Genomic DNA, 25,900 nt, shown 5'->3' with positions numbered 1-25,900 from the left:
GCAGATTCTTGTGGCCACCATTGCATTTCTTTTACCAAGTGCTGAGTACTCCTCTGTAGAAACAGATAAAAAGGTATGTGGCATAAAACACAAACTCCGTCATTGTTTTTGCTGCTTGAACTACATATTACTGTATCTTATTTTAAAATATCAAATTAATCTTGAAACGTTTTGATGAATCTGATGAGTATTGCTTATGTATTTTTTGCATGTTTCTCTTCAGTTTATAGTTTCATTATTACTTTGCTTGTTGGATTGGTGCATGGCACTACCAATGAAAACCTTACTAGAGCCAGTATCTACTGTTCTGGAAGATCAACATTCTTCCAAAGCACCCTTACTTGATTATATATATAGGGTGAGTATGAAGAATAAATTCAGTACGATTCATCCTACAGTGTTTTCAAATGTGTAAAAATGTTCCTGTCCTGGAATGGTTAGGCACAGAAGCATTATGAAAGTAGAACTGACAACTCCATCTTTTAAATTGTATTGAAGTTTTTCAGTTGAAATCCATTGGTTAGTTATGAAAACATATTGAAACTTCGCCTCTAATCTTTAGATTTAATTTTCTAGAAATTTACAAGTAAGTCTGTTTAGTAGCTTTGGAATTTAAAGAAGTTTAAATTACTTTTTTTTTTCTTAATTTTGGGGCTGATTTATACTGTTGGCTTACAAGTGATTATTTAAATGCTCAAATCACTGGATGGGTGAATAAATAACTAAACACAATTATGTAGGTTAGTTTAAAAAATTAAAAATCTGGGGCAAAGGGAAAGAACCTACGAGGAACCCTCACTAATGAGGGGTAAATTTGGACTTTCGGGGCCATGCCTCAAACTTAAGAACTCTACTCAGATAATGGGTCAGAGTTCTTAGGCCTGGGGCACCAGCGAGAAAGAGCTGCACCCCTTTGCCACTAGCTAATCCCAGGACCTAACCACTAGGCCACCACGCTGCCCGGGGGACCTAGCCACAATAACAATATACCGCAATAGAACTTGTGCTGATTTTGGAAATGTGTTTAACAACCATTAAGTCAGTCTTGCTTTAAAATTTGCATACACACATTTTCCACCTACAAAAATATCATTTTGCTTTTGCTTTCATTGAAATCAAGATTAATCTGTGCTAAAGTTTTTGTTTTCAAGGCTAAAATTTTTTGTTTTCAAAGCTAAAATAGTAAGTTTACTTCTGAAAAGATAATTTGATAAGAGAAAAAGCATTTTATTTTTTAATTCTCAAAGAATATTTAGCATTAATATACAATATGTATTATTATTAATAATAATGTAAGTGTATTGTACTAGCTCAGAGGAGCCCCAGCCTTAGACCAGTGTCCCATTGTACTGGATGCTATACAAACACTCCAAAGTAAAATACCTATACCTATCTCATAGAACTGGAAGGGACCTTGAGAGGTCATTGAGTCCTGTCCCCTGCTCTCATGGCAGGACTGAGTACCATCCCTGTCAGATTTGCCCCAAATGGCCCCCTTAAGGATTGAATTCTCAACCCTGGGATGAGCAGGCCAATGTTCAAACCACTGAGCTATCCCTCCCCCCTCTGTACCCCATAGATGTTTTTCATCATTGTATGTTACTTGACTTGATATATTTCATCATTGTATGTTACTTGACTTGACTTGGTATAATTTATTTCTAGTACAATTTTTTGGCTGAATGCTTCTTGCAGGTGTTACACTGTTGTGTTTATGGCTCAAGCACATATACACAGCAAAGTCATTACACATTGAGCCTTGCAGATCTCTCATGTAATGATTATGATCCATTTTTGCCATTGGGAAATGTCAAGAATTCTGAGCCAGCACACTCTCATTCCACCACAGATTTGGGAAATCTACTCACTGTTGTTGAGGGTAAGTAACTCCACAGAAAATAACTGGAACATTGCTAGGATTTCAATATTAACAATTTGGGGATTTAATAATCTGCTAAGTGGCATTTCTTAGTTGAAAAACATGTTTGCATAGGTAACACTCAATAATTCTACAGGTATTTTACAGGGAAAATGATGTGGTTTAATGCATTCATAGTCTGAAGTTCACTTGTGTAAGTCATGTTCACTATGTAAGGAGAATACTAGTGAGGAACCAGAAAATTTCCCACACATCTTGATGCTTACTATAATGTATTAAAACTAGAATTTCTTTGTAGAAAAGATAACAACCATGCATAAATTATGGCCGCAAATACTCCAAAACAATACATATAAACACATCTTCAGTGTGACTCCAAACATTAAATATTTACCTCGAGCCCTCTTTTGGAAGGGAAAATCATTAATTAATTAACCACATAAGCAAGTTGATGTACTGTTTTGCAAAGGGAAAGGCTATGACCTCGTAACACATGTGAGCTATAATAGCAAGAGAGTAAATATTTGTCCCAGTTAAGAACTATCATTGAAATTGTCATTTGGAATATAGAGGGATAATAGCATTGCAATAAAGTACAGGCAGTCCCCGGGTTACGTACAAGATAGGGACTGTAGGTTTGTTCTTAAGTTGAATCTGTATGTAAGTCGGAACTGGCGTCCAGATTCAAACACTGCTGAAACTGACCGCCAGTTCTGACTTACATACAGAATCAACTTAAGAACCGCAGGCGTCCCCAAGTCAGCTGCTGCTGAAACTGATCAGCAGCTGATTCCAGGAAGCCCGGGGCAGAGCAACTCTGCCTGGGGCTTCCTGTAGTCAGCGCTGGTCAGTTTCAGCAGAAGCTGACTTGGGGACGCCTGGGGCAGAGCAGCTGGGGTGCTGCTGGGTTGCTCCAGTAGCGCCGCTCCTGGGTGCTACTGGACCAACCTAGCAGCACCCCATCTGCTCTGCCCCAGGTGTCCTGATTCAGCTGCTGCTGAAACTGACCAGCAGCGGCTGAATCAGGACCTGGGGCAGAGCAGCTGGGGTGCCGCCGGGTTGGTCCAGTAGTGCCCAGAGCGGGCGCTGCAGGACCAATCGGCAGCGCCCCAGCTGCTCTGCCCCAGAGTCCAAAACAAAAGCCTGGTCTGCTGGGGGGGGGGGGGAGCACACTAGCTGCCCCCCCCCCTCCCCAGCAGACCAGGGACATGGGGAGCAGAGCTTCTGAGGCTTTGCTCTGGCAAAGCCTCAGAGGCGCGGGAAACCGCCGCTGCTGCCGCTTCAATCTGGGTGCCTGTGGTCTGCTGGGGACCGTCCCCAGCAGACCACAGGCACCCGGATTGAAGCGGCAGCAGCGGCGGTTCCCCGCGCCTCTGAGGCTTTGCTCTGGCAAAGCCTCAGAGGCGCGGGACCCCCCCGCGGCTGCGGCTTCAGTCCGGGAGCCTGTGGTCTGCTGGGGACGGTCCCCAGCAGACCACAGGCACCCAGATTGAAGCGGCAGCAGCGGCGGTTCCCCGCGCCTCTGAGGCTTTGCTCTGGCAAAGCCTCAGAGGCGCGGGACCCCCCTGCGGCTGCGGCTTCAGTCCGGGAGCCTGTGGTCTGCTGGGGACGGTCCCCAGCAGACCACAGGCACCCAGACTGAAGCGGCAGCAGCGGCGGTTCCCCGCGCCTCTGAGGCTTTGCTCTGGCAAAGCCTCAGAAGCGCGGGAACCCGCCCGGTGCCCCTGGTCTGCTGGAGACGGTCTCCAGCAGACCAGGGGCACCGGAGCAGCTTACGAACGGGGCTTTCTCGCCCCGACTTCCAGGGCGAGAAAGCCCCGTTCGTAAGTGCGGATCCGACGTAAGTCGGATCCGCGTAAGTTGGGGACTGCCTGTATATAAAATGTGTTAATTGTGAGAATGCTGTCTGTTAGTTTTACTTGCTTAGTGATGTATGGCAGAGAAGATGATTCTATGTATTGATTCAAAATGAATTTGCATGAAAATTCTGAGGTTAGAATGAATTCAAATCCTGAGATACGTGAGAGATTGTAATAATAAAAGTTGGGCTCTGGTATACAGGTTTGGAGCTACCAAGACAGCTCTGTTTCTGTCACTTGTCACAGCATCTTGAAAACTTCCTAAGGTCATTAATCGATTGCAGATACCTAGTATGGAATTCTTAGGATCTTGGAAGGTCGCAAGATGATTGTAAAGAGGCACAGTCGGTAGTTCAGTTAGTGGAACTTAATTCCTTGGATAGTAATAGAGTATTAATACTCGTTGCCAGTGGTTCAACTACTAAAAATAGAGAAGAAAATGTCACCACTCTCATGTGCCTTTTCTATAGTGAGAAAGGCATAGATATGATGGCACTGGGCAATTGGATGTGGCTCCATATACAGAATTAAAACTGAGTGAATAAAATTAACTCCAAATCAAATCCCTTTGAGAACTGTGTGGCAGGTCTCTTGTGTACCATGTTTGAATGCCATAACTGCTTCTTGGGAAACTAAACAAGTATGTAGTCATCAGTGGTTTGATGTTGATGAAAATTCTCCAAAGAGCAATAGCTCTTCACTTCTTAGTAAAAATGAATAATTTTGTAAATATTGGTTTCAAAAATAATTTTACTAGGACTGCTTGAGAGAAAAACTTGGACCTTATCTGATTAACTGTTATGTATCTTGGTCAATATAATCAATTCAGGCATTAGATTGAAATAAACTAAACTTCCATAGTTCAATATTGTACTAAAAACTTTATATAAACCATTTCTTAAAAATATATTTTCAACAGGATTCAGAAACACAGATGCAGTAAGATGTGCAAAATAATACTAGACTTTCTATGCTACTTTGAAATACAGGTCTTTCTGTATCTCATATTGGAACAAATTTTCATCATTACAGCATGTTTTCTTTTTATTTCCCTTGTTACCTTTATTTTTAGTTTAACAAAAAGGTTAAAGGCATTAAAACCAATTGCTCTACACACTTGCTGAGTGGGTACATTTTGTGAAGAGCAGAAAGATAAAAATAGATGTGAGAGATTTGTCATTTTAGGCAGAACAAAATGTTTCTCATCTTGGATATGTTTGTGCCTTATACATTCTTCCATTTTACTGTCCTCCTATTTTCAAGCTAATGTTTAAAAGAGATTATTCCTGCTTTTATTTATTATGTTTTTTACGTATCCATCACTCAGTATAGTTGCCTACAACAATAACAATAGATTTAATCAGGTCAGAGGAAAGAGGAAACACATTAGTCGCAGCTGCTATAGCAGCAACAGGCATTGTAGATGTAGTGGTGAGTGTGTATTTTATTCAAAATATAATAATGGTGTAGGCAGAGAGCAGATTACTAATTTTCCAAGGTAACTATCCAGGATAATTAAATAAGTTAAATACAAAAAGTTAATCATTACAAGATCAATCAAAAATTAGTAAAGCTTTCTGTTGTCTGTCTCTCCCATGTCTTCTTCAAGAGATGTCCCCATAGTTGTACCACATTAGGGCAGTGTGCTGCTGAGCTCCTTTTCAAGAGTCTTCAGAGCAATGTCCATAGGATCGTGCATGCATGCACCTCAAGCCGCATGCTCCTATTGTACAGGCATCGTGCATGCATGAGCCCCTTCTCCTCAGTTCCTTCGCTACTGCCTCCGGTCATACATGGAGCTCGGCAGTGTCCCCAACCTCAGTCGTGTGTTAGATGAAGAAATCCAGTTCTTCCCTGGTTTTACCTGTTCCTAGTTAGTTGTTGTTATTTGTAGTTGTTTATTTTAAGTTTTTTCATCCAAGTTTGTTCTCCCAGTTGATAGATAGGAATAGCAAGTGCCAGGCCCGGTTCCCTGAGTTTCAAGCATCGTTCTTCCTGCAAAGATCCAATCCCTGGGTCGGATGGACTTACTCAATGTGTCCACTGCCTGGGTGAGGCTCATGTCTCACAAAAATGTCCCCATTGTGCAAAATTGAAAACAAAAGGGCGCAGCATGAGAGAGCTCTACCCCTCAAGCTGATTTTACTTGAAAAGTCCCTAAGACCAGCCTCGGACCTGGCCAACAATCTGATAAGCGCCAGGTGCAAAAAGACAAAAGAATCTGTAAAAAAACGCACTTCCTCATTGCCCCAGAAGGCTTTAGCACCCAAACCATCATCTCCGGCACAGTGTCTCAGTACCTACAATGCACCGGGCATGTCCGGCACCACCAGCACTGTCATAAGAGTGGCAAATACAAAGTCTCACTCCGAGACCATGGGCCTGAAGTTGCGTGCCTCTAGTGCCATGGCAACAGCCAGAACTGATGTTACCTTGATAGCACAGCAACCTTCTGGTGCTAAGCACATCATCAGGTACTGCTGTCAGCACTGACATGGCACCAACACTTTCTCCTGGCTGCTCGTTCCCAAGACATCACACGGCACCACAAGTTGCATCGGTGCAGCTCACCACAGCACCATCTACGCTGGTGCAGCCATATACACAACACAGAAACCTTTTAGTCTCCTCAACTTTCAGTTGACCTTTTCTCAGTACCTCGGCCCTGAGAATGGAAGTATTTCCAGAAAGGTTTTCTAGTGACTCGGATGAGGAGGTGGATGTGATGTTTTCACCTTACAGCTCCCCTCCCCCATATTATTTAGTGTACTTAGCAAGGACTCATCCTCCACACACCAGGCACCGCAACATGCCACCTTGGTACAGCAACCCATGGGGTACCATCTTCCGTGCCCTACCCAGAGTGGCAGTACTGGAGTCCCTGTCAGCCTTGACGTAAACACCACCATTCACGTAAACACCACCATTCACGTAAACATGTTTCTGTGCCTCAATACTCTCCTCCACCACAATCTCCCTCCTTAGCGACTGTGTGCAATGCTCGGGGATCAGTCTGACCCCCCCACCAGACGCATCACCTGACACTAACACATCATCTTTGGATGAAGCAGAGATACCCCCTCACCACAGCAGATGATTTTTCGCATTTCCAGGACCTATTTAAATGCATCTCGGCTGAACTCAGTATTCCCATACAAGAGGGCTGTGTCTAGACTGGCAAGTTTTTCCGCAAAATCATCTGCTTTTCTGGAAAAACTTGCCAGCTGTCTACACTGGCCGCTTGAATTTCCACAAAAGCACTGACGATCTCATGTAAGATTGTCAGTGCTTTTGCAGAAATACTACGCTACTCCCATTCGGGCAAAAGTCTTTTTCCGAAAAACTTTTGCGCAGTAGGGCCAGTGTAGACCGCAGAGATTTGTTTTCCGCAAATTAGCCCCGATAGCGAAAATGGCGATCGGGGCTTTTTTGCGGAAAAGCGCGTCTAGATTGGCCACGGACGCTTTTCTGCAAAAAGTGCTTTTGCGGAAAAGCGTCCTGCCAATCTAGACGTGCTTTTCCGAAAATGCTTTTAACGGAAAACTTTTCTGTTAAAAGCATTTCCGGAAAATCGTGCCAGTGTAGACGTCGCCGAGGTATCAGGGAGCCAGCAATAGTTGACTGATATTTTACTAACCCTTACAACTTCCAGGATAGCCCTTCCAATTAACCCAACCAGCAATTGCCCTCCCAACATGCAAGTGAGCTGACAAGAAATATTATATTTCCCCAAGAGATCAGAGTTTCTTTTTATGCATACTGTGTCTAATTCTCTGGTGGTGGAAGCAGCGCATCAAAAGACTAAGTAACAACTCTTTAGATCCAACCCCTCTGATTGCAATAGCAAGAGGGTGGACCTCTTTGGATGCAAAGTGTATATGTCTTCTACATTGCAATTCTGAGTCACTAATTATGTGGCACTATTAAGCAAATACGATCATCAAAATTATTCCAAATGAAACTCTTTTATTTTAGATATCTGAGGCGAAAAAGCAGTAGTTTAAAGATGTGATACAGGAGGGCCATACAATCTCAGGGATAGCCCTATGAGCTGCGCTAGATGCAGCTAATACAGTGGCCTGTTCTACAGCAACAGCTGTAGTGATACTAAGAGCCTCATGGTCCAACACTGCTGCCTTCCCTAAAGAAATCCAGCCCACAGTAGAGGCTCTTCGCAGTGGAGGCTCTACGGAATGCATGCTGCACTCCATGAAGGATTCTTGAGCAGCCCTCAGATCTCTGGGCATTCATAATCCTGCAACAAGAAGAAGGCGACAATACAGGTGCCAGCTATATCCCAGACCCAGATACCCTCTATGGACTCAACAATATAATAAACAGGATCAACACCATCAAAACGGCAGTTGAGGCAGGGGCCAATGACAATGCCAACTAACAATTCTCAGCAATCTTCTAAGCAAATTCAAGGGATATGTTGAGGGTTGTGAAAACCTTTTGCCAATTCCAATGCTACTGTTTTTCTTAACAATCGGAGAAGGATAACATCTGATAATTGATTCTCCAAATAGTTAAGATTGGATATTCAATTCCCCTTATGTCATCACCCTCCTCCATTCCCCTACCCAGTCCCTCTTCAGGGACCACTCGCATGAGGAACTTCCCCAACAGGAGGTTGACCATCTCTTACAGTTGGGGGCAATTCAGTTAGTTCCCCCACACCACAAGGGGAAAGATTTTTTACTCCCACTTCTTCCTCATGGAGGAAAAAGTTGGGAGGATGGCATCCCATTCTAGATCTAAGAGCATTAAATAAATTTGTTAAGGAACAGAAGTTTAAGATGTTTACACTCGCCATCATCATACCAGCGTTGGAAAGAGGTGATTGGTTTTTGTCCCTAGACTTGATCAAGCTGCCGCAGTCCTCTTCCAGAATAATGGCCCATGACTGTCTACAACTCCTGGGTCACATGGCAGCTTGCAACTTTGTTGTAAGAAATGCACATTTACACATGAGGTGTTTGCAGGGGTGGCTGAAGATAGTTTACCAACCCAACATCCACCCAATATCAAAGTCCCTCATCATCCCACCCTGGGTAAAGAAATCTCTTCTCTGGTGCATGAAACAGGAAAATCTTTATCGTGTTCTGTTCCTTACTGTGAAACTGTCTGTTTCAGTGCTGACCAGTGTATCCCTCACGGGCTGGGACGCCCACTTGGAGCTTCAAACAGCTCAGGGACTGTGGTCCAGCAAAGACAGAGGTCTCCACATAAATGTGCTAGAACTGTGAGCAGGGAAATATGCTTGAGAGCATTTCCTCCCTTTAATCAACAGTCATTTGAGACTATACATAGACAGTGTCGCTGCAATGTTTTATATAAATTGTCGGGGAAGGGCCCAATCACATGCTGTATGCACAAAAGCACTTGCACTTTGGAATTGGTGCCTGAAGCATGGCATTTCTATCATGGACATACACCTTCCAGGCAACCTTAATATCAAGGGATGTTAACTATTGGTTATTTTACTAGTTGAGTCGTTGGGGGCTCTTGTGCATTTCAAAGTGGAAATGCAGCATGGAGCCTAGGATCAGCTGCCAATTTGAAATGCCATGTGGCGCCAGCTGATCCCAGGTTCCGCCGAGTCCCCAACTGACCCTTGGCTCCACGCAGCTCTGCCACCTTGAAATGCTGCCTCAGTTTTTCAAATGGGCAGCACCACACAGCTGAGCCCGGGATCAGCTGTGCAGCGCTGTCACTTTGAAGTACCCTGTCTTCCGTCCCCTCTTTGCTGCCTCTATCAGATAGAGGTATTAAGGGGTGGGGGGGAATCGACTAGTCGACTGACTATCCGATAATCATTTGCTTATTGGATAGTCGACTAGTCCTTAACATCCTTAATACCAAGGCTGATGCACTAAGCAGGGTGCTACCCACCAAACTCGAGTGGCAAATCAGCCCACAGATTCTCTCTGGCTCTTCCACCAACGGAGTCATCCCACTATAGACCTCTTTGCCACACAAAACAACAACAAGCGTCCACATTTCTGTTCCAGAGCCGGAATGGGAATGGGCTCCCTTAGAGATGCCTTCCTCACCAACTGGTCACATCATCTCCTATAACCCTTAGAAACAGAGTGCAGACCAGCAAAGCACGTTTAACTCTCATAGCACCTTTTTGGCCACATCAAGTCTGGTTCCCCTTCCTGTTCAGAATGACTTGAATACCATCCATCTCTCTGCCCTACAATCATGATCTCTGCCAGGGAATCAAACCAGCCACCCCAATCTTCACATGATGAACCTGAATGCGTGGCTCCTCAATGGTTTTGTGCACAAGAAGTAGAGTGTTTCCAGCGGGTTTTATGCTTCCTACTTCACAGCAGAGCACAAAGCACCTGTAAAACATACCTTCATCTGGAGAACCTTCTCCATTTTTGGTGTTCACAGCAACATGCCAACCCATCCACTTCTTCATTATCTTTAATCTTGAACTATGTGTTCCACTTTAAACAGACTGGTCTTGCACTGAGTTCCATCAAGGTACACCTCACTGCTATAATGACTTTTCTCCTCAAAATAGACGACACTTCAATATTTGCACATCCTCTTACTAAGGTTCATCAAAGGCCTCCAAGCACTTTACCCATATTTGACCCCACCAGCACAACCATGGGCCCTCCACCTGGTTTTAAATACTCCTATCTAATGGTACGTCTACACTAGCCCCCTAGATCAATCTAGAGAGGCTAATGAGGGTGACCAGAATTGCAAATCAAGCCCAGGATTTAAATATCCCACGCTTGATTTGCATGTTCCCGGACGGTCGCCATTTTAGAAATTGACTAGCCCGAAGTAACTGCCCACGTCCACATGCGGCAGTGAAACAGGATTCCGGAATAAAGCCCTTAAATCAAATTAGGCGGTAAGTGGTATTCCTCATGGAATGAGGTTTACCACCTAATTCGATTTAGGGGCTTTATTCCAGAATCCTGTTTCACTGACACATTTAGACATGGGCAGTTACTTCGAGGCTAGTCAATTTCTAAAATGGCAACCAGCCGGGAACATGCAAATCAAGCATGAGATACTTAAATCCCAGGTTTGATTTGCAATTCCGGTTACCCTCAGCCTCCCTAGATTGGTCTAGGGGGCTAGTGTAGACGTACCCTAATCTCTGTTTGAGCCAATGGTAACATGCTCCCTTTTGCACCTTTCTATGACAACAACTTTTCTTGTAGCTATTACCTCCTCAAGATGGGTAGGAGACATTGCCGCACTGATAGCAGATCCCCGGTACACTACCTTTTTCAAAAACAAGGTTACCTTACAAACTCATCACAAGTTTTTGCCAAAGGTTTGATCTTTTTTCCATTTGAATCAAACCATATATCTGCCTACCTTCTTCCTCAAATCTCATGCTAATGCATTTGATGCAATCATGCACACACTGGATATACGTGGGGTACTTTCCTTTTATTTACAACATACAAAGCTGTTTAGGTCCTCTCCTAGACTGTTTGTCTCCATTGCTAATCACAATAAAGGTCAAGCCATTTCAGTCCAGTGACTTTCCCACTCGATTTCGGATGGTATAGGACTGTGTTACTCTATCAGGTGCTAACCCTCCTGACAAAATAAGAGCACACGCAACTGGAGCCATGTCTACCTGAATAGCATTTCTCCATAAGGTCCATATAGCAGACATTTGAACAGCTGCTACCTGGTCATCACAGCATATATTGACATAGCACCATGCACTTTTTCAGGGACCTCTGTCTACCTTCAGATTCTCTAAGGCAGTCCTATCCTATCAACTAAGGAGTGTTGTGAGCAAGAAACGAGAAGTCATTCTTCCACTCGACTCTGTGCTGATTAGGCCTCAATTGGAGTATTGTGTCCAGTTCTGGGCACCACATTTCAAGAAAGATGTGGAGAAATTGGAGAAGGTCCATAGAAGAGCGACAAGGATAATTAAAGGTCTAGAGAACATGATCTACGAAGGAAGACTAAAAGAATTGGGCTTGTATAGTTTGGAATGGAGAAGACTGAGCGGGGACATGATAGCGGTTTTCAAATATCTTAAAGGGTGTCATAAGGAGGAGAGATTGATTGTTCTCCTTGGCCTCTGAGGATAGGACAAGAAGCAATGGGCTTAAACTGCAGCAAGGGAGGTTTAGGTTGGACATTAGGAAAAAGTTCCTAACTGTCAGGGTGGTTTAAACACTGGAATAAGTTGCCTAGCGAGGTTGTGGAATCTCCATTTCTGGAGATATTTAAGAGCAGGTTAGACAGACATCTATCAGGGATTGTCTAAACCAGGGCCTGCAACCTGTAGAGCAGTTTGGGTTTATGCAGGGCTCAACACATGGCCCACAAGTGGAATCCTTTGAACATGGCCTCCACCGGGAACATGCTCCACAACAGCGAGGTGTCTCCCAGGTGGGGTGAGCACTGAAAGATGCAAGTGGATGGGCTGGCTGGAACAGACTGGTACAGGGTGTCAGTGTTTCTAGCCCTCAGCGAGGAAGTGCCAGGAGCGCCGGGGCATTGTGGGAAGTGCTTTGTAGTCATGCCCATCAGTGTGAAAGAAGCTATTTGCATATATTTGCATGTATATGCAACTACACTTAAGTTGTGGCCCTTGGCGTGTGCTGTGAGTATCATGGTGGCCCCCGGGACTTCCAAAGTTGAGTAGCCCTGGTCTAGATGGTACTGGGTCCTGCCGTGAGGGCAGAGGACTGGACTCAATGACCTCTCAAGGTCCCTTCCAGTTCTAGTGTTACGATACTATCCACTGCATTCATGCCAGATCCAAAGTCCCTACCACTTTAAACAGGTACAGCTTTGTAAGGGACATCTCTCTCTCTCTCTCTCTCTCTCTCTCTCTCTCTCTCTCTCTCTCTCTCGAAGAGGAGGTGACTCACCTCTGCAGTAACTGACATTTTTCGAGATGAGTGTCCCCATGGGTGCTCCACTATACTCTTTTCTTCTACTTTGGGATGCTGGCCTCCTTGACAAACTATATGCTTCTAGAGTAGAGAAGGAACTGAGGAAGGCGGGGGGCAGTATTTATGCATATGCAGTGCCTGCACAATAGGAGCACGTGGGTTGGGGCATGCGCATGTGCGGCCCAGGACATTGCTTTGAAGACTCCAAAAAACAGGCTTGGCAGTGACACACCAACCTAATATGGAGCACCCACGGGGACACTCCTCTTGAAGAACATTGGTTACTGCACATGTGTGTAATTTCCTCTTTTCTAGTATTCTCAACATCTGAAAGGAAATTAGACATAGTCTCCAAAAATTTGGAACCCTGACAGCTTGAGATTGTGATCACTCATTTTATATTATTGTAAACCTCAACATTAGGAATATGAAATGTATTCAATCTAACAGGCAAACTTCATACAGGAAACTGGAGATTCTTTTCTCCCTTTTGGTTAGATCTTCTGGGGTGATGGGGTTGTGTTTGTCATATAACCAGCAAGCACCCGAGTTACGCCCACCTCCTTCAACTCTCTTCTGCTTGGCCCTTTTGCAGCCTAATGGCAACATACCACACTGGGATAGAATACCTGTGTTCATTTTCCCTGCCTGAGCCGGAGATATGTCTACGCTGCAGGGCAAAAGTCGAATTAAGATATATAACTTCATCTACATCAATTGCGTCGCTGAAGTCAAAATAGCTTAATTCAGCTTTTTGGCGCTGTCTACACAGCAGGAAGTCGAAGGAAGATCACTCTTCCTTTGACTTCCCTTACTCCTTGTGAAATGAAGGTTACAGGAGTCAGAGTAAGAAGTCCTCCATCTCGACATTATTTCAAAATAATGGCTTGCTGTGTAGACCCGCACCGTTATTTCTAAATAACACCAGCTATTCCCAAAATAATGCTGCTGTGTAAGACGTACCCTTTGAGATTATAAGGATTTTCTTCTCTTTGAGTGCAGCCTCCTTGAAATAACCCATACAGCAATAATGATGACAAAAAACAAGGTTTATTAAGAACAGAGAATTGCAGCAAGAGAAATGGTTTGCTTAACATATCATCTAGATTTCTGATTCTCATGAACTAGATAAGGCATTTTCAGCTTAGTTGCAGCTTGCAAAAACGGTCTCTTCTCTTTAACTACTCTGGTCCTTGTCTCAGCACTGCTTGTCTCAACATCAGTACCAAGAGCCTCGATCCAATGCAGCTATTTCCACTTCCCAAATCAGTTTTCTCCACCTCAGTACACCCACAGTAGAGTAACAGATTCATGCTTCATCTTGCAGAACGTAGCCCAATGAGAAGAGATTGACTATTGAACAATAAAACCATAATGATCTAGCTCAGATCCCAACTTTCCCAGATGTGGTTGTGTATCGTTTCCTCGGGCCCCTTGTTAAAACCCTTTAGACAGGTTTTTTGTTCTTTTGTCATTAACTATAAATTATGGACAGAGACCAAGACACTCTTTCACAGCCTGATTCAGCTGATTTTTACAGCACTTCTATCCTGTTGCAGTGTGGGGATGAACTTGAAGCCTGCCAAGTGACCAATAATGCCTTTGTGAAAAAAATGCTGAATGTCTTAATAAAAACTTGGAATTGCCATTCTTTGTAGAGAATGAGGGATTTAAGTGTACTTTTTCGTATCTTATGTACTTCAGTATATCAGTCCAATAGTATCCTGTCTGAATGCAAGTTAAATCAAGGGGTGTATAAGCAGGAAATTGTGACAGGACACCCACAAGGGTCTTTTGAGAAACTATGGAAGTGGGAAATAAACCCTGGCTTGGTGCCCACCAGGTTAAGAAAATTGACTTCCCAGGCCAAACTTTAGGGTGAAAAAGTATACTAAAATCAGAAAGAGGTTAGGCTAGGTTGAAAAGGTTGTGCAGTGGGTTCGGGTTGTCCACAGCAGCTGGAACTGTGTTCATGACACAGAACATGCTGCTGCTGCAGCAATGCAGACTGTCCCTCCCAGCTCAGAGATGGGAAGAGCTGAACTGAATGGAATTTATTACAGCTTGCAAGGAAAGATCAGGGGTTAGGTAACAGGCAATATGCATATAGACCTATATTGTTTTAAACTTTGTAATTGCTAGGTACCTTTGGCTAAAAGAATAAATAATGCTTTGTTCTGAAGAAACTATTTCTATGTCACTACAAACTTATTTTGTCACAATTTTCCAGAAGAAATAGGCTCATAAGTGCCAAACCCACATACCAAGCTGGGCCTGTCAGGTTAACACAGTTGGTAAGGGAGCAATTGCCCTGAATCCAGTGATCAGATGATGTGGTGGTACTCAAAATGACATTCAGGAATCCAGGCCAGTCACCTGGGGAGGTTCACTGAAGGGGGACTGAATGGGGTCTAAATCACAGCTCGCCCTGTGATGATGATGACCTTCTAGATTATGATCTTGTCTGGACCATAAATTCATTCTGAAGATTATGTAGCACAGCTAAGAAGTCCTGAGTAAATGTAAAATAAGATGAAATTAAGCTGTTGCAAGTACACTGTGGTATTCAAGATTTAATGAGACTTTATATTGGAGTAGCAGCACAGAACATTGGAAAAAGTCGTGTGTGTGTGTGTGTCTTTGCAGATGTAAATCACTGTATGCCGTTAATATTGTTTAAGATGCTTGTCAGTGCTCATCCCCTAGGAAGGAGGAAACACCTGACAGCACTCTTGTAGCCTCTTCTTGCCGATGAATGGAATGTCATTGATTAGCTCCAGAAAGAGCTATATCCAGTTCATTATGACAGAATGCAGGCAGCTGCTTTGTGTTTTTGAAGATGGACAAGGGTAGTAAAATTAAATGTTATTGAAGATTCCACTCTTAACAAAAAAAAACAAAAAAAAACCAGGGGAGTTGTGTAATACAGATGAATGTTAGCTGATATCAGAATTGGGCAAACAGACGTATTTCAGAATTGGGCAAACAGACAGAAGCTGCATCTATTGCTGACAACAGTAAATAATATAAATTTCTCTGTTTCTATAAAAATCATTACCTTCTTGCCAGCCTGCTAATGTCTTATGTTTCCCCAATATTCTGAAGTAATTTTGCTTTGCTCAGTGTTGTCTCATGCAGGTAATAGAAAAATAGAGATTCTTAATAGGTTAGAGAAGGGGTTCTTGTCTTCCTAGTAGTAGTGATCTTCTGATCATACTTGTTACTGATTTGAGCCATGATTTGGCAGAAGAAATGGAGGTATTTCTGGAGTGCCTTGCAGAAGTTGGTCCAATAAAAGATATTATCTCATCCACCTTGTCTCATCAGATTTCTTTGTTCTTCCGTTAGCTTCTTCACTGTAAATCATTCTCTCTCTTTCTCTCGGGGTTATAAATAAGAGTTCACTACAGTAGAGATAGGGTAACTCTGACCAGTTTTAGGTCAAAAATTTTAATAAGAACGTAAGAACAGCCATAAAAACAGTCAGGCCAAAGGTCCATGTAGCCTACTGTCCTGTCTTCTAACAGTGGATAATGTCAGGTGCCCCAGAGGGAATGAACAGAACAGATAATCATCAAGCAATCCATTCCCTATCACCCATTACTAGTTTCTGACAAATAGAAAGGCTAGAGACACCATTCTGGCTAATAGCCTTTGATGCACCTGTCCATGAATTTATCTAGCTCTTTTTTGAACCCTGTTATAATCTTGGACTTCACAGCATCCTCTGACAAGGAGTTTCACAGGTTGAGTGTGAATTGTGTGAATTAATGCTTCCTTTTGTTTCTTTTAATTGACAATAGCCCCATTAAAAACAAGTGTTACCTCTTTACATTTTGTGGGAAAAATGAGCTAGAATAAATGCAAATTAGCCAAAAGGAGAATTTTGAAATCTAAAGATTATTTTTGAAAGGAATGTGGAGAGGGGTTTTTTTATTTTAGAAAGTGTTTCTTTAATGGAAAAAAGGATGGCTTTAAGAAAAAAAATCAAAGGAGCCTTAACACCTGCAATGAATTCCATATTGATAGGAATGTGTCGGTGCTTGTTTTAATTACTCTTTGCTGCTGCTGTTGATAATTATGTTTGTATTGATTGATTTTTAGAAAGAAAAAGAAGAAGCTTGGAATTAATACCTCTAACTGCACGGATGGTAATGACACATCTAGTAAACCACTTAAGTCACTATCCCCTCAGTGGAGGACCTGCCATTCTTCACAGCCTTATCAGTGAGAATCATGACAACTTTTATGTGGAATCTTCTGAGCTGTCTTCAGATGTCTTCAGAAGTCCAAACTTGCAATTATTTGTATTTAATGACAATACTCTTATATCTTACCTTCAAATTCCTGCAGAAACGACGATGGATACTGAGCCAGCAGGAGTCCTCTCAGATGTAAGAGTAATTGTCAGAGATATCTCAGGGAAATATTCTTGGGATGGCAGGATATTGTATGGACCTTTGGAAGGCTGTCTAGCACGTCAGAATGGAAATAATTCATTTGTGTTTTGGGGCAGTCATGAAGGACAACTTGAGGCCCACACAAACATTTCTCAAGCAGAAGAAGGAGATGATGCACTTGACAAATTGCTAGAAAAGATTGGCAGTACTAGTCCTGAATGCCTTTTACGTTCACAGCTAAAACTAAATGAGCCATCACCACCACCATTTGGTATGAGCCATGATCAAGAAAATGATATAATAGAAGCCATAATAAGGCAGAGTGCCCAAGAAAAAGAACATGTACATAGATGCAGCTCTGATCTTGGTATGAAAGTAGCCAGCCAAGAAGAACCAAGTTCTGTTGAACCACAAGCACCTTTCTATTTCTGTAGGCTGTTGCTAAACGACTTAGGAATGAATTCTTGGGATAGAAGGTAAGACTGTATCTGTGAATGTATGTTTGTGATGTTGCTGTTATCTTAAAAAAACCCTTGAGTCTTCTGTTTCCCTGTGATATGCTACCACAGTTGTGATTTGCATAGATGCTCATGCTGGAACTCTCTAGGTATTAATCAAATGGAGCCACTGGCATAGCATTCTCTAAGAGAAGGGTTCTTGGATATGAAATAGCCCAAATTTGATTTCCTGCAAAGCTGTCTGCAAAATACCTTTGTTTCCCCAAAGGTTAGAAAAGAGAAAGAACTGTGAAGCTAGTTAGTAGTCGGAAATAGCATTTTTCAGTTTTTTCTATATTTGGTTTTGCTAATTACAGGTCTTAAGCACTGAAGTGATGCAAATTAATCATACTGTGTGGAATTTTTATATGTATATTTTAAGTCTGACTCATGCATTTACCTTTACTTATCTGTTTGAATTATGAAACTTGCTTCATATATTCTGTAATACATTTCCCTTAAATCCCTGTCTTATATATCTGTAGAAAAAACTTTCATCTACTTAAGAAAAATTCTAAATTATTGAGAGAGTTGAAAAATCTGGACTCCCGCCAATGGTAAGTGAAACTTCATCAACAGTTCTAATATTAAAGACCAGATTTTCAAAGGAGTGCACCACAGCAGCATCCCCAAAATTAATCATTCCCAGAAGAAACTGCATGTGTTAGCAATGCAAATACTTGTCATTGTGTATACAGTTCAAATTTGAGGTTTTTTATGAGAACCTTGATATTCAGTAAATCAGCCTAATACAGTAGATTTCCGATAATCCGGAACCTTTGGGACCTTGGTAGTGCCGAATTATTGGATGTGCCGGACTATCAGGAGGTACTATAAACTGGTTATATATATACTGTATATAAAGTGTTTTTAATCATTTTTATTGTACATACTGTATACAGTATACTGTAATGTTTTAGTTTTGTTAACTCTTTTTTACCCTTTTTGCTCGGTTCAGCTGCTGCCACTGCTGCCTTATGACTCGTTTTTTGCTGAAAGTCACTCACTAGGCTCTTGCCATTTTGATGCCGGACTATCGGAAGTGCCATACAATTGGATGCCGGATTATTGGAGTTTTACTGTACTGTTTTCCCCATGCTTTCAGTTCATTTGGGTGACACCCTCTTCACAAATTGGAAATGAAAAGATTTCTTGATTATTTTTTTTAACTGGAGTGAGCAAATTACTTTTGGTATCACTATGTAGGAAGTTGAATATAAGTAGCAGAAATATATGGCTCCTTAAACAAAAATCGTGTTTTTGTGCCAGTGTCCATAATGATATAGGCAAAAGAAGCTACTGTTAATGTATATTAGCCAAGGAATATTTTCCAAAAGAAGAATTTTCTTCAGAATGATTCCCATGATGATAACATCCTCTAAAAGCAAGCTCACACCTATTTCTTTAGACTTTGGAAGTAGCAGAATGAAGTTCTGAATGTTGTATACTATTTGCCATTCCTTAAAGTATGATTTTTTTATTTGAAGAGTGACTATAAAGATAATATTGTATCCTAGTAATTTTCATAACAAGTATGCTCTGTTTACTCCCCAAAAATTGCCTTTGTCAAACTCAACTTGGTTTCTTAATGTCCCTAAACATTTTTTCCTTCTTTTATATTATCACCAGTAATTAAAATTCGATAGGCCAAATTATGCCCTCATTAACACCAGGCCACTTCCATTGTCTTCACTGAGGCTGCACAGATGTAAGTGATTAACCCTGTAATTGGAATTGGGTAATCAGTATTTTTGCTGGTGCACAAAAAGAATAGAATCCAGTTTACTCTTCCTTAATGGTGCTGACTCTGCAGTGTAATCAGAAGTAAAACACAATAAAAAGTTGTTTTTGTCACTAGAGTTGGATGACGCGACTGTATTCCTACAAGGAGCAGATCTGTTGCGTAAAATGGTGTGATTCTTATATAGTCATATTTCCGAGTAGACTGCTCTTAATTTAAAGAAAAATTAACTGAACTAGGTCCCTATGTGTATTCCACATCTAGGATATGCATGTTTGCCATGCATCCAAATCTGGAAATTCTTCAAAGCAGCGTCCATTGGTTCACACATGTGCAGCAGTTCTTGTGCTCTTGCCCAATCTTATAAGAGCCAGCCAGGATTGATGTCTCCTTAGTTTATTCTTATTGCCACATGAATTTACTCAGTCTCAAGTTCTCCTTCCCATGTAAACAGTTGTATTCTTAGACTAGTAATTAGTCATTAAAAAGTTATAGTATAGCCTTGAGTATTTCACTCTCTCCAATTAGGAAACCCCTCCCTCAGCTCTGGGACTATGCCCCAAAGTCTTGGGATTCAAGAATTGTGTCCCTACCCTCAGTCTTTCTCCATCTGTTGTAAACATGAACCAATGCCTGTACTGCTTGGGTGAGGTGCATATCTCTGCAAAGTGCAATATTTGCTGTGCTGCTGCTTCTCACCCAGCACACAAGAAGTCTGGTAACTTCTACAGAAGCACATTATGGAGACCAGTTGCTCCTGCCTGGCACGTGCCTTGGAGCTGTGCCCTGAACATGTAAATCCAAGGATTCTTCTTCCTGGGCTTCCCATGAGAGCAGAGGGCGCACTCATGAATGCAAGGACAGATCCCTGTTAAGGACTATACATAAGAAATTCATTTCCTCCCTAAGCCAGTTTGGATTGTGAGAGACAACATAAATGGAACCTAAGGAGCTAGCACCAGTGAAGGTGACCAGATGTGAGGGCAAGATGTGTAAAAAGAAAGCTCTGCCAATTCCATTATTCATCTTGTTACTGAAGCCTAAGGATGGACGGTTGCTGGTTGTGTCTAGAAGTGCTGCTCTAAATTCATCATTGGTACCACCTCATTCATCTAACAATTGTGCAGTTGTTAATGCATTGAATCCCAACATGCTTAACATGCAGGAACCTGTCAGACATCAGGGCATATCAAGACTTATATAACATCAGAGGCTATATTCTTACCTTATTCGAGGTCTCCACTTTTTTCTGGCCCAGCCCTCCTAAGGGACATCTTTGTTCAGATGGAGACTTTACATTGCTGTCCCAGGAGCTGTTTTACCTCCAACTATCAGAAATGCCCTGGTTCTGATGGCACTGCTGCTACCAGTGAAGCAGAGTGGATGGATGTGTCACTATATCCATAGAAGCTTCAGAGGGTAGCTGAGAGAGTCTGTAGAGGAAAAAACAACAAATGGTCTGGTAGCACTTTATAGACTAACAAAACATGTAGATGGCATCATGAGCTTTCGTGGGCACAGCACACTTCTTGAGATGACCGGTCATCTAAAGTGGGGCTGTGCCCACGAAAGCTCATGATACCATCTACATGTTTTGTTAGTCTATAAAGTGCTATCAGACCATTTGTTGTTATATCCATGGAGGCAGTTGAGTTGTAATAGATAGTCAAGGGATTATTCTCGGTCATTCTGCCTAATACAACTCCCACAGAAACTGCATACTGATTACCTTGGTGTCCTCCTTCTTGCCGCCCTTATTGGGGTCTATTGAATCTTTATGGAAGATGATCTGGCCCCTCTCCAGATTCGTACTGCTCCTCTCCCTCTCACCAGCCAGTTCTGTCAGTGTACAAGAGGGAAGTGATGGAATTTACTTTGTAATTAGTGACCGTTCCAAGGGATGCTTCTGTATCATCCCCAAATGAAGCAGCCATTCCTTCTTCACTTGCTCCACCAGATGAACATCACCGTTACCAGGAGCTGTAAGATCAGTTACCTACAGATCCTATTAAAGGAGGTAAAGGATCCTCAACTGCCAGCTCTTGAATATCTGACAGTGATAGGGACCAGGTAAAGTGGCTTTACCCATCAGTCAGACCATAGTAAAATCAGGTAGTGTACCAAAAAGGGCTAAGATACTGTATTTGTTCCCCTTCTCATGCAGCTTAATATCAGTGCAAAGGTGAATCATTACACAAATGTCAGAAGATTCAGGGACCTCGCTTCTCAGCCACTTTCATAACCTCTGCTCATTCTCAACCATGAGCGAAGAGTGCCATACTGATCAAGATCTGTGTACCAGCTGATGCCAAATACCTCATCCCCTGTTACTGTTGGGAGTTGTCTTGCATTCTTTGCCCACAAATAGACTAAAGATCACTGTAAACCGTCAGATTCTGGAGAATATCCTCAAGAGATACTTCGAAGAGTTTCTATTTCCCATCTCACAAAACCTTTCAAGGACTACTCTGAGGTAATTTTTCAACAGGAAGTGGAATCCCTCTTACACTGTGGGGCAGTAGCACATGTCCATCCTCATTACCATGGAAGAGATTTTACTTCCTGTAATTTCTAAGTTCCAGAAAAAGCAAAGGCTGAAGACCCATCCTAGACCTTCAGCAGCAACTCAACATCTTTATTTGAAAACTGATGTTTTTGATGATTATATTGGCAGAAAAGGAGAAAACAGCAGGAAGTAGCTGTAGGAGTGAGGAAAAGAGGAGCTGCTGCTTCTCTCCCCAGGCTGTAGAGAGACACAGAGATTTGGGGGACTGCCCCGCTATTCCTGCTCTGTACATACCCCTCATGTTGGAAATTCCCTTCAGCCCTGAGTGGTCTGCCTCATATGCAAGGACTTTCTTACTTTAGATTCTGTTGGGTTGTAATAAGAGGAGGAACTGGAGACGCATCAGTACTCACTGCCCTCGTACTTAAGTTGGGAGCATAAAGAGTAATTGTACATGTGTGTCAGCCAATAGTCATTGATTTGAAGAATTTCTACACTCTGACATTGGTGCACATGTATGAGGACAATGTTTGGGGACCACATACCTGTAAGCATGTCCATTTACAGTAGGTCACTTCCACATTTTAAAATGAACTTAGATTTCTTGTTACCTCTAATTGCAGCCGTGAAACTCACAAGATTGCAGTGTTTTACATTGCAGAAGGTCAAGAGGACAAATGCTCAATATTGTCCAATGCAAGAGGAAGCCAAGCATATGAAGATTTTGTTGCTGGATTGGGTTGGGAGGTAATAGTAACAAACTTAAGCAAACTTCAGAATGTTTTTTAGGTTGCTGAAATCAACATTGTAAAAAATGTGTAAATTCTACATTAGTTACATATTTTTTTAATTTTTAAAATGTGAAATAATTTAAACTTACATATTGTGTGATATTTGGAAAAAAATTGATTTAAAAATGCTGAGCAACATACAAAATAGAATCCTGACTGTCAATATATGCAGTACTTCCTGCCACATGTAAACTGTGAAACATTTTAGAAAATAGAGAAAAAAAATTGTCTGAAAATATAAATTTCAATTAAGTTTTTATAGCTATAGTTTAGTTAGCTGTGAAATATTTCTTTCCATCAAGTGTTTCAGAAGGCTGCAAGGAGGGGCAGTAGTCTGAATGCAACTTTCCATTAGCTTTTTAAAAGAAATTTATCTGCTTTAAATTATTAGAGGAATCACTGTAGGAGCAGCTTGTGTTACATTTGACATGCTTCAGAACAAAACAAGTTTCTTCTGTTTCCCATAGGTTAGGCCCAACAGTATTTTTATTCCTCCTACTTTCAGATGGAGGCAGAGAAACAAAATATCAATTCTGTTTTTAGCTATTTGGGGGGGGGGTGTTTGTTTGTTTGTTTGTTTGTTTGTTTGTTTGTTTGTTTGTTTGTTTGTTTGTTTTAAAGGTGGTTTGTTTTCCACTGGAGCCATAGATATGCAACAGGTAGAACCTCTCTATTCTGGCACCCTCAGGACCTGACCAGTTTCAAACCAGAGAATTTTCCTGACCACAGAGGGTCAATATTATCTAGCAGCATTATCAACACTTCCATTGCTTACTGTGCTGTTTAAAGGACATTTAGGGATAAATTAAAGCTAAATAACAGAACATTGAGAGCTAAGACTGGTGACTGTAAACAAACTTTATTAGACTGAGGGAACCTTGGCCACATCCATGAAAAGTGCATATCTGGCTAATTAATATCATTCTGAATGACTAATGTTTCCGGACCAGAGTTCTGGACGAGAGAAGTTTAACCTGCATTGGAGAATGTTTCGGCTGCAAAATGATTCCACTTATTTTCTTCTGTTGTGTCTTTTGCACCACAGAAAGCTATATGGAGAACATTCCACCATTTGTGGAAAGTTCATGTTACCCTGGTTTAGATTATCCTATTTCTCTTCCTAGATCATAAGCCAGAGTCTCAGGTTAGGTTATAAAAGATTACATAGGTTAAAACTCACTTCTTGAAACACCATATGCCTACAGAAGAATCCCACTTATTGAGGGGAGGCTACAGTGATTTTCACAAGCACAGGCTCTACACATCAGATCACTGAGTCATGAAAAAGAATTTCTCTGCTTTAGGTAACATAGTTTAAATTTCAGCTGTTCCATAAAAAGAATAATTTCAGCCCTTTCTTGTGTCCAAAGGCCAATATGAATAATAAATGAATCAGGAGATGCTTAACACCTGCTGGCTTTTGGGACTGAGACGCAAGTCCTGCCATAGAAAATATTGTACTTTTTTTTTCAGCCTACACAGCCTTCCTGGGGTTCTCTTCTCTTCTTTGGTTCTTTCCTCATCTCAGAACTGAAGTCAGTTAATCCTGCAATAAACCTGGGAGCGTGTCTCTCTGCCCTGGGTCTCCAGGATATACATTTATACATTCCCGTATGACCAGCCTTTCTGTTTCTCTTTATTCTGGTCTCAAGGCCAATATTAATATAATACTCTGGAGTTTGTCTAGTCATTGACTCCCACATTTTTGTCAAGGTAATGGTTATGTTAGCGCTCACTCATTAGCCAAAAATCTCCTTACACGTTTTCTCTGGAAAACATACCCTTCTGAGCCATGTTCTAGGACCATGTATTCCAGCAACTATTGTATGATCCTTACTATAAGCCCAGAGCTAAGTTACAGTCCAAGAAATCCTTTACTCCTGCCCTATCTTCTTGGATCCCAACTCTGTTCTCAATAATTCAAGGTGTTTTTTTCTTCTAAGAGCCTTCAGTCAATACACTACCATGAATTAGATCTCGCTGCTCTTGCAGGGGCCAACCTCCAAGTTCTAAGATCTCTGTTTATTCGCCTACAGAGCTTGTATATCACAAAGACTGTCACTCAAAAAACAACTTCATTAATTAGATCCATCTATTTGTGAGCTCATTTCTAAGAGTACTCTCTTCAGCTCTGACTCATGAGATTTCTGTACCCATTAGAGCTAGTCTCTCTTTCCCTAGACTTGAGTTTATCTCTAGGCTGTTGACTATATAAGGATATCATCTACTATAGGTATCTTGTAGTTTCTTGACCTGTACTGCTCACTTTTGTCAGAAAGTAGCACAGTGTTGCTTAGATTGAATCAGAGAGCTCTTAACTATTTGGGAACAAAATAAATGATTTTCAAAGCTGTTGAGATTAGGGATGTAAAAATGCAGTTACTTTTCTAATTGAATAGTCAATAGATTTTCTGTCGACTGTTCAGTTAGTTGACAAGGGTAGGAAGTTATGGTGTTCAGTCTGGCTTGTGCCAGTTCACAGCACAACCTCCGCAGCTACCACTCTGCATTGAACAGCCCAGGGAAGCCAGTGTGCGAAGGCACTAGATCAGTCTAGGCTGCTAGGAAAAGAGACTGAAATCCAGGACCTCTATGGTGGAAATGCTTCCAGTTCCACGCGCAGGGCCAGGCAGGCAGGCAGAGCTTCAGAGTCTCAATGCGTGGATGAGACGATGGTGTAGGGAGGAGGGGTTTAGATTTATTAGGAACTGGGGACACTTTTGGGACGGGGGAGCCTATACAGGAAGGATGGACTCCACCTAAACCAGGGTGGAACCAGACTGCTGGCACTAAACATTAATAAGGCCGTAGAGCAGTTTTTAAACGAAGAGATGGGGGAAAGCCGATTGGTGCGGAGATGCACGTAAATCGGAGAGAGACTTCTCTTAGAGGAGAATCCGTTGATAGAGATTCTCTAAGCTGTAGTCAGAGAGGAGGGGAGAGGGCAAACCATGGGCCAGAGCTGACAAACAACCGCATACAAAGGAATCCAATGCATCAGGGAAGGGCAGACAAATAACCAGTGGCAAATTTTTAAAGTGCTTGTACACAAATGCTAGAAGTCTGACTAATAAGATGGGTGAACTAGAGTACCTCGTATTAAATGAGGAGATAGACATAATAGGCATCACTGAAATCTGGTGGAATGAGGAAAATCTGTGGGACACAATCATACTGGGATATAAAATATATAGAAAGGCTAGAGCAGGCCGGGTGGGTGGCGGAGTGGCACTGTATGTGAAAGATAATGTAGAATCAAATGAAATAAAAATATTAAGTGAATCAACATGTTCCATAGAATCGCTATGGATAGAAATT

General features: G+C 42.0%; 1 protein-coding gene across 5 annotated transcripts in view; it reads left to right on the top strand.

The window, feature by feature from the left end:
- The window catches only part of RALGAPA2 (Ral GTPase activating protein catalytic subunit alpha 2), a 379,885-nt gene that overhangs the window by 226,458 nt on the left and 127,527 nt on the right, over window positions 1-25,900 (top strand). For all 5 annotated transcript variants that reach the window (XR_012903061.2, XM_075925792.2, XM_089777560.1 and 2 more), the window contains 6 exons: window positions 5-73; window positions 224-358; window positions 1,696-1,879; window positions 16,752-17,523; window positions 18,030-18,101; window positions 22,415-22,538. Coding sequence is in view for 4 of the 5 variants with exons in the window: in XM_075925792.2 (XP_075781907.2) it covers window positions 5-73; window positions 224-358; window positions 1,696-1,879; window positions 16,752-17,523; window positions 18,030-18,101; window positions 22,415-22,538 (1,356 nt within the window). In the remaining variant the exon portion in view is untranslated. The remainder of the gene's footprint in view (window positions 1-4; window positions 74-223; window positions 359-1,695; window positions 1,880-16,751; window positions 17,524-18,029; window positions 18,102-22,414; window positions 22,539-25,900) is intronic.

The sequence above is a fragment of the Pelodiscus sinensis genome, chromosome 3 (genome assembly GCF_052426305.1).
Source record: "Pelodiscus sinensis isolate ZL-2025 chromosome 3, ASM5242630v1, whole genome shotgun sequence".
Classification (NCBI taxonomy): domain Eukaryota; kingdom Metazoa; phylum Chordata; order Testudines; family Trionychidae; genus Pelodiscus; species Pelodiscus sinensis.
The sequence above is the reverse complement of the archived record's forward strand: the minus strand, read 5'-3'. Positions and strand labels throughout refer to the sequence as shown.